The sequence below is a fragment of the Neopelma chrysocephalum genome, unplaced genomic scaffold, assembly GCF_003984885.1.
Source record: "Neopelma chrysocephalum unplaced genomic scaffold, ASM398488v2 Primary Assembly neopelma1_65b, whole genome shotgun sequence".
NCBI lineage: Eukaryota > Metazoa > Chordata > Aves > Passeriformes > Pipridae > Neopelma > Neopelma chrysocephalum.
In genome coordinates this window covers 4,255,902-4,268,764 of record NW_020897723.1, presented here as the reverse complement: position 1 = coordinate 4,268,764, position 12,863 = coordinate 4,255,902, and the positions used below count along the sequence as shown (strand labels likewise).

The 12,863-nt window shown below is 38.7% G+C and overlaps 1 protein-coding gene across 4 annotated transcripts in view; it reads right to left on the bottom strand.

The window, feature by feature from the left end:
• Window positions 1–391: 391 nt before the first annotated feature.
• UBE2I (ubiquitin conjugating enzyme E2 I) overlaps window positions 392–12,863 on the bottom strand; it is an 18,026-nt gene continuing 5,554 nt past the window's right edge. For 2 of the 4 annotated variants that reach the window (XM_027684119.1, XM_027684117.1), the window contains exons 2-7: window positions 9,424–9,502; window positions 9,106–9,189; window positions 5,768–5,840; window positions 3,997–4,106; window positions 3,745–3,824; window positions 2,092–2,298 (exon numbers count right to left, since the gene is read on the bottom strand). In XM_027684119.1, coding sequence (XP_027539920.1) covers window positions 2,166–2,298; window positions 3,745–3,824; window positions 3,997–4,106; window positions 5,768–5,840; window positions 9,106–9,189; window positions 9,424–9,489 — 546 coding nt within the window. In that variant the 5' untranslated portion in view covers window positions 9,490–9,502 and the 3' untranslated portion in view covers window positions 2,092–2,165. Of the gene's footprint in view, window positions 1,053–2,091; window positions 2,299–3,744; window positions 3,825–3,996; window positions 4,107–5,767; window positions 5,841–9,105; window positions 9,190–9,423; window positions 9,503–12,863 lie in introns of those variants that run through there. The other 2 variants (XM_027684118.1, XM_027684120.1) reach the window with 2 other exon arrangements.

The window sequence follows — 12,863 nt, the reverse complement described above, 5'->3', positions numbered from 1 at the left end:
AAAACCATTTAAAATCTCCAGTTTCTGTAGGTCCCCTTAAACTCCTTGGATGGCTTCTATTATTGTTCATATCAGTCTAATGCTTATGCTAACGTGGTCACACCAGTTTGCTGATCCCATGATGATGCACAGTAAGCAACTGGTCTCCAGTGAGTCAGAATTCAGTGTGCTGCCTAAAGGAACTGATCAGAGGTGACTTGCTGCAGATACCACACAGTGAAGGGCCACATTCATGTTAGGGGTTGGGGCAGGGAAAACAAATGAAGACACCATCTAAACAAAAGGTAAGTGCAGCATCACAGGCCTTAAAGGTAGGACTTGCACTGAATTGTGTTCAGAGCCACTTAAATGGCAATCTCTCAATCATTTTAATGAAGATAAATGAAACAAAGCCCTTTATATAAACAGTTTATTTACTCTAAACAGCAACACAGACAGAATGCCATATAAACACAAAGGAAGTGACGCAGAATAAGGATGCTGGCTAACTTTGGATCTCGGAGGCTCTTAAGCAATAACAACCTAGTTTCTGAAAGATAGAAAAAAACAAATTCAGGGAGGGAAGGGGGTGCAGGGCATGATTTTTTTCATACAGCCAGCTAGAGGCTAAATACAGTTCTAACATTTTAAAGCATGCCTGCATCAGATAGCAAAGTAACTAGAGATACTAGTGAATTTATAGAAGTATAAAAGTTTATAATTTTACAGCAGTTGAAATACTGACATCAATATTAAAATAAAAGCAAGTTTTACATAACAATCAAAAATACAAAAGACTGAAGGAAGAGACCCTGTATGAAAAAACTGGGGGCAATTCAGCAAATTTAGAACTGTATACAAGTGGCGAATATGGAAAATGGCACACATACAACCCCCTCCCCTAAGTGGATATTAATTGTACATAGCAACATTAGATTTTGCAAAAGTTTTGTAAACAAGTTCGTGCCAAACCAATCCCTTCCTTTTTAAGATGCTGCATGACAAATGCTTATGATGGTGCAAACTTCTTGGCTTGTGCTCGAACCCTCTTTTCATATTCCACTCTGTTTTGGCTGAAAAGAGAAAGGGTAATTACAGCTGGAGAAATCATTAGTTTCATATTGAAGAGAAATAGAAGAATAAGTCTTTGCTGAAGGCAAAACCATCAGATAGGAATTCACTGAACACTACAATAGATTAAAGGCTTTTCTAGACCATTAATAATTCAGATAGAAGTATGGTACTGTTCAACTCATCACTTCTCAAACATCACCTGTTGTCAAATGACTGCACTATTTGACTTCTTACTATACCTGCTTCTGCAAACAGGTTTGTGCCTGCTCTTTCTCAAGGCCAGCTGTATCTCATGTGCAAACATTCTCATTCATCTCAACTTAAGTTTTCCACTCCTCACTCATGTTAAGACATGAGGTCATTAACAACAAATTCCAGTATACTAACAGCACAAAGTCATTGATGAGAGCAGTTCACTGACAGCTGGTGGACTTCAAATGATTTTAAAGTATCGTCTTTACTGCTGTGGAGAGAGAATGGAACTACTCTTTAAAAAATGGGAAAATAATGGTGTGGTAATTTCAGCCTGAAATCTCTGCAGACCTTGACTCATAGCTTTGGGTTAGGATCCTAATCTTCAGTTGGAAAAAAAAAAGCTAGCTCAACATAGTTCACTAAGCGTACCATACTTGCAACAGGATTGATTAAACAAGCAAGTACTACTTGAGGGAACTATGCCCAGTCATTAAGCCTCAGACTCAAGATGTAAAAGGGCAAGTTCTTTGTTTTCTATTCTTGGGCCAACAAGGAATGGTAATAGCTTAGTAGAGCATCCATTTACATTCAGTTGTCCATTTTGTATTAGCTGTCAGTCAAGAGCTAAGCAAAAATTCATTACCATTACTCTTGTGCCAAAGGTAGTTTACAGTGACTAGATTTTGCAGACAGCTTTGCAGGAAATTTAACTTACTTTCAGCTATGAAGGTTTGCTGCAGTGAAAACAAAGAAAGGCAGCAAATTATATCCTCAGAACTTGACAAGTTAAGGGGGAAAAAGAAATGAAACCAATTTTGGTCAGATCCAGACTGAAGATATTCTATACATATTTACAAACTTTATTTTTTTTTTCTATAAGTTATATTGCATTGTCATACAAGAACACAGAGTAGCTGTTAAGTCTCACACCCACAGAATCCACCCAGAAGGATGCCTTCCCTAGTAGACCCTGCATGGCTGCAGCAGAGGGGGAAGCAGGTGAGCGCATCAGGAGTGTGAGAGTTACAGAACGACAGTACCAAAGCAATCCTGAGAATAAGAACAAGTATTCTCATCTTAAATACAAAGTTTATTCTTGGAAAATTAGAAACTCGACTTAAAGACATCTATTTAAACAATGCTGCATCTTCCCCAGAATTGACCAACTATGCCACATTACAGATGCATGCACAATCCTCTGTGTACAAGTTACTCACTAAGTAGTAAGAGAGACACACTCTCAGACTGCAAAATTATAGGAACCCATCTAAAATACTATGCATGTCCAAGAGACATGAAGAAAGATAAATGGAAGACTGTATATACTTGAAGCAACAAAAATCATGTACTAGTTTAATCTCAATAGATTTTTTTTTCCCCCCCAAGAAGGACTTAAAGCAGAAACAAGACTAGCCAAGACTCCCACACATGTGTGTGGGAGGTGATTAAAAAAATACATGTTATACATGTATAACACTATATTATTCCTGCCCAATATTCCCTCAGAGTGGCTTTTTTTTGATGAGGCCTGCCTCATCATTCCTGGCTCCCAAAGGTGTTCCCTGCAACTCTGGCCACTTAACTGTCCTCTGTATGCACTTGGCTCCATCAAGTCTTCAGTAAGTATTTAAAAAAATAACATTCAGTGAAGCCTTCAATTAAATGCAAGCCACACTACCCATCCCTATGTTTCCTTTTCACTAGTATCCTATAAAAAGACATTTTTGACACAGCTTGTATGTGCAGTCTCATACAATGCTATTTTTCAAACTTGGCAATCTCATGGAGGCCTCCTCTGTCCAGAATGGTAATTCCACGTTTCTATCTTGGTCATTATTTCAGTAGCTGTCAGTGCCAAAAGCATTCGTTTAAACTGTTTTGCTCCCCTAAAGATATAGAACAACCGTCCACTTTTAAAGGTGGGAAAGTTATTAAGCCTTTAAAAAAAAAAAGTTCTTTTTAGCTCACAAATTATCACCTTTCCCAACAAATGCAAACTTCATTCAGCTAAAGCTACAGGTGTTCCGTACTTTCTAATCCTTTCTTTTGGGAAATGTAATTTTCACAAAACACCCTGTTTCCTACAGCACTCACAGCTCTCACTTCTGGAGAGAAGTAAATTACTCCTGGACTGACAAATGTTTCTTGTCACCTAATTCAGTCTCATGACACCATTATGCCTCATTACTACTACTCAGCCTTTAGGGGAAAGGATTCTGTGTTGGGTTAGAACCAGGATGAGAATCATAATCTAACTGAAGGAGTCTTCACACTTTATTGCTGTTGTGTTGCTATTAAAAGCTCCACTAGCCTGGTTACCATAAGGTTACCATTTTCTTCAAGGTTAGCATAGTCTAGGCATCTCTACAGGATACAGTCATGAAGGTAAGAAAATTCCCCTGATCATTCCTAAAAACATTTCCACGTTATGCTCCTAAGTAACAGAGAGCTGTATGCAATATGACAGCTTTCAAGCTAATATACAAAGATACTTACCAGTAAATTGTGTAAGCCTCTGCTTGAGCTGGGTCTTGAATATTTGGTTCATTTAGAAGTTCTTGTATTCCTAACAAGATCTGTGGAAAAAGGAGTAGAAGTAACATAGGCATAGATATTACTGAAAGATATTCACTGAATAACCCATAGAAATCAACTACAGAAACACAGAGTGAACATCTTACATTCACATCAGATAAGCAGACAATGCAAATAAAAGGGCAAAGAATAAGTGTAAGTACAACCAATGACCTGTTTAATTGTGATTGCAGGTCGCCAGTCCTTATCCTCCTCTAAGATGGAGAGACACACGGTGCCTGAAGGATACACATTTGGGTGGAATAATGGTGGTTCAAATTTACCTGATAAAGAAGAGAGAATTATTTGCATGCAGTGCTAAGATGAAGATCAGAGAGTTGGGTTAGATCAGTGGGGGAAAACAAAACCCCAAACCAACACTGGCAAAAGAGATCCCCATGCCTCCAAAAAAAAACCCCCACAGATTTCTGCAGCTAATTATGTCAGAGGTTTTTTTGGCTCAGCCTGCACCTAAGCAGGAACTTCATCACATCTGTGGTATCAATCCAGGCAATCTAAGATAATAATTTTGACCAGTAATCTTCTGGTTTAAGAATGGAAATTGACAAAATAATTTGTAGTAGCTTTGTGATAACGACTTTTTAAAACCAGTTCTGCCTTTTCAGCCTCACATACTACTATTATAAAGAAAAGATATGGCCCTTCACTCATCTTTTCTCTCCTTACTTTAAAACTGAAACTTTCATACAAGAAAGACTTAAGTTTCTAGCATTTCTTTCAGTTTCACTTTTCCTGTGTATTATCAAGATGCACTGAACAAGAGGAACCAAGTTTAACTTGCAAGACTGACTTAAGGCTTGTGCGGCTTTCCTTCTGCCACTCAATCTATATTCTGGCATTTCTTTTAATCTTTACAGGACTTAAATGCAACAGCCACCATCTTGAGTAAAGCAATAAACACTTCTTTAGCAATATATGAAATATCTGCATGTTAGTGCAGTTTTCTCATCCAACATCACAAGTATTGACATGACATAACAATCTTGCTGCTCAGTAAAGTTCAGTGGTACCTCAGAAGCTGCATTGGCAAGGAGTCTTACCAGTCACATATACATCTTATATTAAGGCATGACAATTCATTTAACAGTTTCAGGATGTGATAACTGGTATTTCTCAAGATAATAACGTTAAATATTGTCTAGTTAAAAGGGATGTTTCCCCCTGTGCCACATGTATTTAGGTGGTAACAATCAAAACGAGTAGCCAAGACAACTGATAGAGCTAAAATATGCAAATGTGATGACAGATCAACTGCTGTCAAAAAAGCCCTTTGTAATCACTGTCATTGCTTTGAGATGGCAGCCAATTCAAGAACCATGAAACTACACAAGGCAATAGATGTTTTCAGGTTTCTACAGTATGAAAGTTTTGAGACCGTGTAAGGAAAATTCAATTCCAAAACTTAATATGGAAATTAGGTATCTGAATATCTCTGTTACGCACAGTAGCAGAAAAAGAGCAGATTCATGGTTTAGAGCAAGCTGATTATAAGGTTCAAGTTATGGAACCTTCTTTTTCACTAAGTTCTTGTCTTCTGAGTTCTTAGCTGAGAAGACCAAGTTAGCAGTAAGAATACGCAAAGGGATTTGGCCTGAGCATCCCTACCTACCAGCTGCCAAGGAGTGCTGATCATGTAATGAACACTTCAAGCAATGCTTGCATCAAACTCTGAGGGAACCCACACAGCAATCTCCCTCCCCTCCCAATTTTGTTATATTGAGCACTTGACTGATTTCATCACAACTTTTTTAATGCAAAGTGGTGACTCTGGAGGGGGAGAGCAGTGTGCCTTAAAAAACAAACAAACAAACAAAACCAAACAAACCCCCACAAAACTGTAAGAAAGTAATAACCATTTGTAGAATCTCATGTATTAGTTCAACACTTCTCTAATAAACCCATGGTTTTCAGTAATTTTACTTACATTTTGGGGGTGAAGAAGGATAGTCATCCTTGAAAAGCATACGTAGTTTAAATAAGCCTCCTTCCCATGGTGTCTATAAAAATTTAAGGTAAAGTTTAGGTTACGGCAAGGAAAAGTCAAGCTTGTGGCAAGCAGCTTACCAAGAATACCATTTCTCAGGCAAGCACAAGACATTTTTCTGCTACACAGTAGAAAAGAGCTGTCCTACACTGCAGCACCCCGTCTACACCGAGGAGAGTTATCCTACTTCTACTACGTAAGAAACTGAAGTGGAAAAGCAGGGGTTTCTTTCTTCATTACAGCTACTAAGTGCTGCTGAGTCATCAACAAGAGTCAGGATCATCCCCAGTAATTCCATATAAAAGTAAAATTTTCATAGTACATAAGAACAGAATACTCTCCAAGTTTCACACATGCAATGAAGAAGGGGCTGTTGTACCCCCACTTAAGTCTGAGAAGATGGGATATGGATACGCCCCTTAAGCACGTGGATGTAAATGGCTTCTATTATGAGAATATGGCAAATAAATCCACAAATGAACAAAAAATGTGGACAGCACTGTAGTATTGCTACAGTCACATGAGGTCCACTAGTCTAAACTAGCCCTGTCTGCATTTGGTAGCATGGAGTCAGTCTCAGATTCCAGCTTTTTGTAAAACAGAAATTCTAAGAAGCTCTTTATCCCTATCCAAAACCAGGAAGAGCACTCATAGGAACAGTTCCCATGGCACAGAGTAAACCAAGTAGGACAGTACTAATCAAAAGGGTCACGTAGACAAGAAAAAACATCTAGCAATAGACAAAAAGGCTGTCTCAAATATACAAAACATGTAAACAAGGAAAAAAACCCATCTTCTGACAAACTGAGTTCTGGTAAGAAGTGTAGAAATACAGAAAATATTATTACAGATGTAAAATTCAGACCACTTCTCTGTAACTTGCCCTTGCTATGTAAACACTGCAATGGAAGTGCATGTTGAGTTCATTCACTAAAACAACTGGAGTGAAGACGGCCTCACATCTTACGAGCAAAAAGTGATCAAATCTTATCCTCACGGGCAGACAGATATGTTTGAAGACTACCTTAGGAGGAAATTCCTAATTCTTTCCTATCTGAAATGTGTGGTTTTTAGCTGAAAGAAGAAAAAACCAAAACACCAAAACAGAACATCCCAAAAATCCACAGGGAAAAAACCAAAACCATTCCATTGTGATTGGTATTTATTATGCAAAGCCTCAAGCTAGAACAGCAAAAAAGCCATACTAGGAAATAATAAGATAACCACATTTTAAAAAGTGAATGAGTTTGATGACATTTGCTATAGTGTATTTAAGCAACTTGTTCTAAACTGCTGTAGTCAGTTGTCAACAACTAGAAAAATCTATTCTCCATACCTTGTCAGAGGAGTCCCTCTTTAGAAAACAGGAGCTTTTGACAAAATAAACTTTACCTGTTCTGTTTGCTTTCAGTCTCAGGGGAAGACAAATAGCTTTTAATAATTTCTTCAAGTAGGAGGACAAGAACAGTCGACAAAGTTTTTACTATCTTTCTGATAGAGCAACACACTTTATGGGTGAAAGAGACCGGACATTCAAAGGCCTCACTAAGACAGCAGCGTGACAGCAGTGGCACCAAGACCACGCTGCATTAAAGGACTAGTTGCAGATGTTCTTTGAGTCAAATTCTAGGTAGTTCACAAGTGATTTGCTGTCAAAAAAAAGTGAATGGAGATATCCAACCCAGGACTAACACCACTTCTATTTTTGATCTGGCTGCAAGTAAGCATTTTAGTAGTTTCAACTACTCATCTCAGGGGAAGCAGCTGCAGCACAGCATAAAGGCAATAGCCAACTGCTTGGTCTCGTAGAGATGAGCAAGTCATGCTGCTGCTTGTTAGAGACAGCATTTTTACTTGAGTAAAAACACTTTTTTTTTTTAATAGTAGAAATCATATCAGCATAACTGATCTTTGCCTGGCGTGACACATTTTCTAGTAAGCAAGAAGCTGCCTCTAAGGTCTTGCTTGTTCCATTTTGTGGTTTACAAAACTTCAAAGCAGTACCATGAAGATTTGGTATGGCGTGAAAATTTTACAGAAGTATTTAAAGGTGACATCTTGATAAGGTACATAAATTATACGGGATATTCTTGCTTTAGCAGAACACAAGGGGATGAGTTTTTCCTTACATTGTTAAATTATTTGTAGGTGCTTCTTTAAGAACTAACTTGAGTTGTGCAGACAACTACTAAAACTAAGCTGTAACTGTAACAGCAATGCCACCTTCAGCATTAAACTGAGGCAGCAATACAGAAGCTGCAGGTTTTGCCTACACAGTGTCTTCTCAGAAGCTAAGAAACAGGATCATAAGGGAATTTAAACAAGTTTGCAAAACGCAGTAGAACAGGGAAGGCAAAAAAGTCCCACGTCCAATGCAAAACACTGAAGACCCAAAGAATTAAAACCACCAACTAATTAATAGTAGTATCTCAGAAGAAACAACTGCATCCAATGAATTCAAGAATAATATCTACATGCTAAATAACATCTTGAAAAATAAAAAAAAGATTCTGCTTAGAAGGAGTTTTTATAATGACAGTGTAAAAAAATTAAGTTTCACACATTAATGATTATTTTCACTAGAAAGCTTGCATTTGTCCTATCCTCCAGAACCAGATCAAGCTGATAAAAATTAACAACTCTGATAGCTACAGACTTTTTCCTTTCTTGTTATTTTAAGGAAAGGGACACAGAAGCACAAGTGAAATCAGATAAAAAGAAACATTATTAGAGAGCTCTATCTTCTTTCCCCAATACAAAAGAGAAAGTTCCATAAAATGGAAGGCAATGAGATTCCATGTAGATAACACAAATTATTTACCATGAAATCCAAAAAGATAAAAATGGTGCACTTCTCTGAAGGATCTCACTATTAAGCAGCAGAGGCAGTTAACCTAGCAGAGTTAACCCAGCAGAGGCAACATTTTGGTAGTAATTACTTTCAACTTTTAAGGCTTAAAACAACATTTAGTAAAAATTGAAATCACAAAAAACCCCCCTGACATGAAGCAGAAGACAACCTCCAGTTTGTTCAATGCAAGATTCTTACACATTCCTCTGAAAACTTTTATTCTTAAGGTGGTCAGGTTGAACAGGCTCATGGTGTATTTTGTCCAATACTCTCACCCCACTGCACTTGGATTTTAAAGTAGCAGCAGGATCTAGGCATTTTTATTAAACTAAATGTAATTTATATTCTCTATTGTTGGCGTAATGCATGAGTAGATTTATGCTACTTTTCACCATAAATAAGAAGTTAGGAGAATAGTAAGTCTTACCCCTTTCTTTCCTGGAATAGCACACTCCCAGTTCATTAGATTCATTGTGCCATCTGGATTTTTTGTAGGTACTGCTACAAATCCCTGAATTAAGGCAAAAAGCCAAAGGGTGAGGATTTTAGAAGATGTACTTAAAATACTTCATGACATATTTTATCTTTACACAGAGTTACTTCTTTTTGCACTACATAGTTTTTAAGCAGCTTTTTTTTTATTAAAAAAATTAATTTTAAAGAAATCCTATCAAGGTAAAGAAAAATCATCACCAGAACACCAAAACAGCTGCAGAGTCAGAAATTTGGCAGTTCTTATACTTACAAATGGATGATCTTTCCTCCAGGCTTTTCTCTCCTGTGCAAGTCTGCTAAGAGCTATGCCAGACATATTCAGAGTCCCTCTAAAACAAAAGTAATTGCTTTTAGTATAAACTTTTATTTATAGTGTAAACAACACATTATATTACTTGTTAATAAGCTCTGCTCACTTAGGAATTATTATGGCCTCTGATTTTCAGTTCTGTAACTGTTTAAACTGAAGACATGTTTTTGCACAGCATGCAGAATTTAACATCAGGAATAACATCAAGTTTTCCCATGTCATCAAGTTCTTAGTTACTGGACTTGACCTACAAAATTCTATCCTTACCTTGTTGCTTTATATTTGAACTACATCTCAGAAGCAACTTTGACAGCAGCTTGACAACACAAACTCTGTTAAGTAATGGGAAGAGTGCTCAGACTTCCTACTTGTGCAACTGATAAACATGTCTCTATTTCCTTCCTACACCACATCAGGAATGGTTTTCCTCTGTGGCCAAACACCTGTACTTCTCCCATTTCTGGCAAATGGGAATAAGAAATGTTACTTTTAGGGTAAATTCCTTTTGAAATCCGGTATTCCACACAAAAGCAACACAGGCACTGAACTTAGCAAAGTCACATCACTTTTGCAGTGATGCCACTATACAACTTCTAGAAAACAGCAGGAACAGACAGCAATACAGAACTGAGCTAAGGAAGAACCAGTGGCTCATTCCACAAGACAGGTTTTCAATTCCAGTATCAACTGAACGATATCTCCGCACCTTCACTGCCTCAGTAACAGCCAAGCATGGTGACCAAGGCTGCAGAGGAAACATGCAGAGCACAGGTCACTGCTGCATGACACAGAGCAGTTCCAGACACGATGTTGCACGAGTGGTGCTTTCAAATACAGGGGAGGATTCTCCATTTACCCAGAACAGTCCTCGAAGCAAGAGTTTACTTTTCATTGTCAAATTATCTAAATTCAGGGTTTCATTAGCTACATGGTCAAAATAAACACCAATGAAGGTTTTTAATCCTCCTTCCAGCTGCACTTCTACCCATCCTAACAGCTGATAATTGGCAGTGGGAGAAGTCAGGCCAACTTGTTCTCAACTCCACATGTAGCTCATGAGCTTTTATGACAGCCAGGAGAGTAGAACTCTTTGTTCTCTTACTGTTAGAACACTTAACCACCTCACAGAATTAAGGAAAGTAGTATTACCACTCTACTGAAACAAACACTGGTTAAGCGTTATGCAAAATTTTACAATCTCTCAACATGTACATTACTTATTAAGAGTATTGCAGTCTACAATTACTATATCAATTGTAGCTCTTTAAAAGCACCAGATTAAGCATTTTATGCAGTTCCTAGGACAATGGATATTTCAAATCCATTCTTCCAGCCTTTTTAATTTTTTTTTTTTTTTACAGTCAGTTCTGCATGCGGGGCCATAATCCCTAATTTCACCTTCAAACTAGCAACTAAATTAACATCAGATAAAGCTTTTTAAAAGGGACCATTAACACTCAGTGAACATGCACATACAAAAATCCTATATTGTTCAATTTTTCCTCTAGAATTCCCAACACATGCACCTGTATCTGAGTTATGTCAGAAGATTTGCAGGACTTAGTCAACACAAACTGTACACAACTTTGGGTTTTAGTCTGTTCACACGCAGGAGATACGGACCCACTGAAAAAGGTACAAGTGGAACAAAAAAACCCCTCTCCCTTAACCAAATTATACATGGAGTCATTCTAAATATGCTGTGAGCCCACACACTTGCAACAGATGTAAACAAACTACTGACTATACAGCAAGATTTCAGTTGCGCTGTTGGTATCTGGTGGTCCAGTAATACCAACCTTCCCATCACAGTTTGAGAAAACTATTTTTTGCTTATAAACCATCCAAATGGTTTATAAGCAAATGGTAGCTGATTTAGTTTAGTAAATCAGCTACCTTTTCTGCCAAAAAGACACATTACAGGATGCTTTCGAATACATGAATTCCATTTCCTGTGGCTAACAGCCAATTAATTACATGTACCCCAAGGGAAATGCCAGTTTCTCACAGGGCACATAAACAGTGTATGTCCTACAGAACATGGCCAATCAAATAACTTTTCAAGACAAACCCCTCAGTTTTCAGGCCATGCATCCTGCTTTCATTATGTACTATACTCTGCCCTAGTACATTAAAGATTTGCTTGTGTTCTACAAATATCTTTTCAAACCTTGAGGCATTTTACTTAGTTCAGCACTGACAGACTACATTTAAAGTTTCAGTGTATGTGAGAGACAACAGGCTTCATGTGTATGGTTCCCCCAGGCTTCAGTTATACTGACGTGGGCAGACAAGCACCTAAAACCTCATCACAGTTTACCAGAAAATAGACAGAGAAGACTGAAAGCCTGTTTCAAAAATTAAGATTCCATTAGGTAAGCATCCCCTCAAAAGCAATCTGTTAACAAACTGCCAATATTTACTCTCTATATCCCCATCTATTTATGTGTCACATCACTGGAAATGATTCTGCACCAGAGGAAGCCTATCAACCCTACCTTGTACATGCCAGACAAGTCTAAGAGACCAGTTTTCACATTTTATTTGAGTTTAATCCCCCAAACACACCCTGCCATTAAGAGGTAGCAGTGTCCCCTATCAATTCAGAAAGTTAATTGAAACTTCCAAATTTACTCAGTTGCTTATCCCTGCTGCCGTTACTGCCTATTTTGGAAAAAGGACAAAACAAAACCAATACACTCATCATAGGTGCAAACTTTTGTGTTCCATTACAGAACATCTTCCCCATCTACATCCTCTTATGGGAAGAACAACCTCCTGCCACGCACAAAATGCAATTCTTGCAAAGAACCATTCTCGTGCCACAGAAAAATCTCTAAATACATCAAAAACACGCTCTTTAAATTTCAAGAATTTCCAACAGATCTTATTCATTCTAAATCCCAAAACGTTCAGATTACCAGCCTCACATTTTTACTTTGCAGGTTAAATACTGACATAGGATCAAATTATTATGGGAGTAGTTTGCTCCCAAACTGTACAGACTTTTATTTTTCAGAAGGGTGGAGAAAGCCATGGGCTGAGGTTTAATCAAAGCCAACTCTGGACTGGGATAGAAAGTCTCCTCTGCCTGCGACAAGAAAAAGGCAGAAAAGGCCAAGCGGCGACCGGAGCCGCACGGAGAACAACAGAAGATGCCGCGCGGCGATGGACTCGGTGCTGGACGGCCCGAGGCCTGCACGGGACACCCCGGGCCCGCCCGGCGGGGCGGGCCCGGCTCGCGCAGGCCCGGCGGTTCCCGGCCCTCCTGGGCGACCTCCTCCACCGAGACCCGCGGGGCACTCGCAGCCGCGGGCGGGCAGCGCTGCGCTCCGGGCCCGGCCGCAGGGCAGGAGCCGCCGGGCCCGCACGCCCGCGGC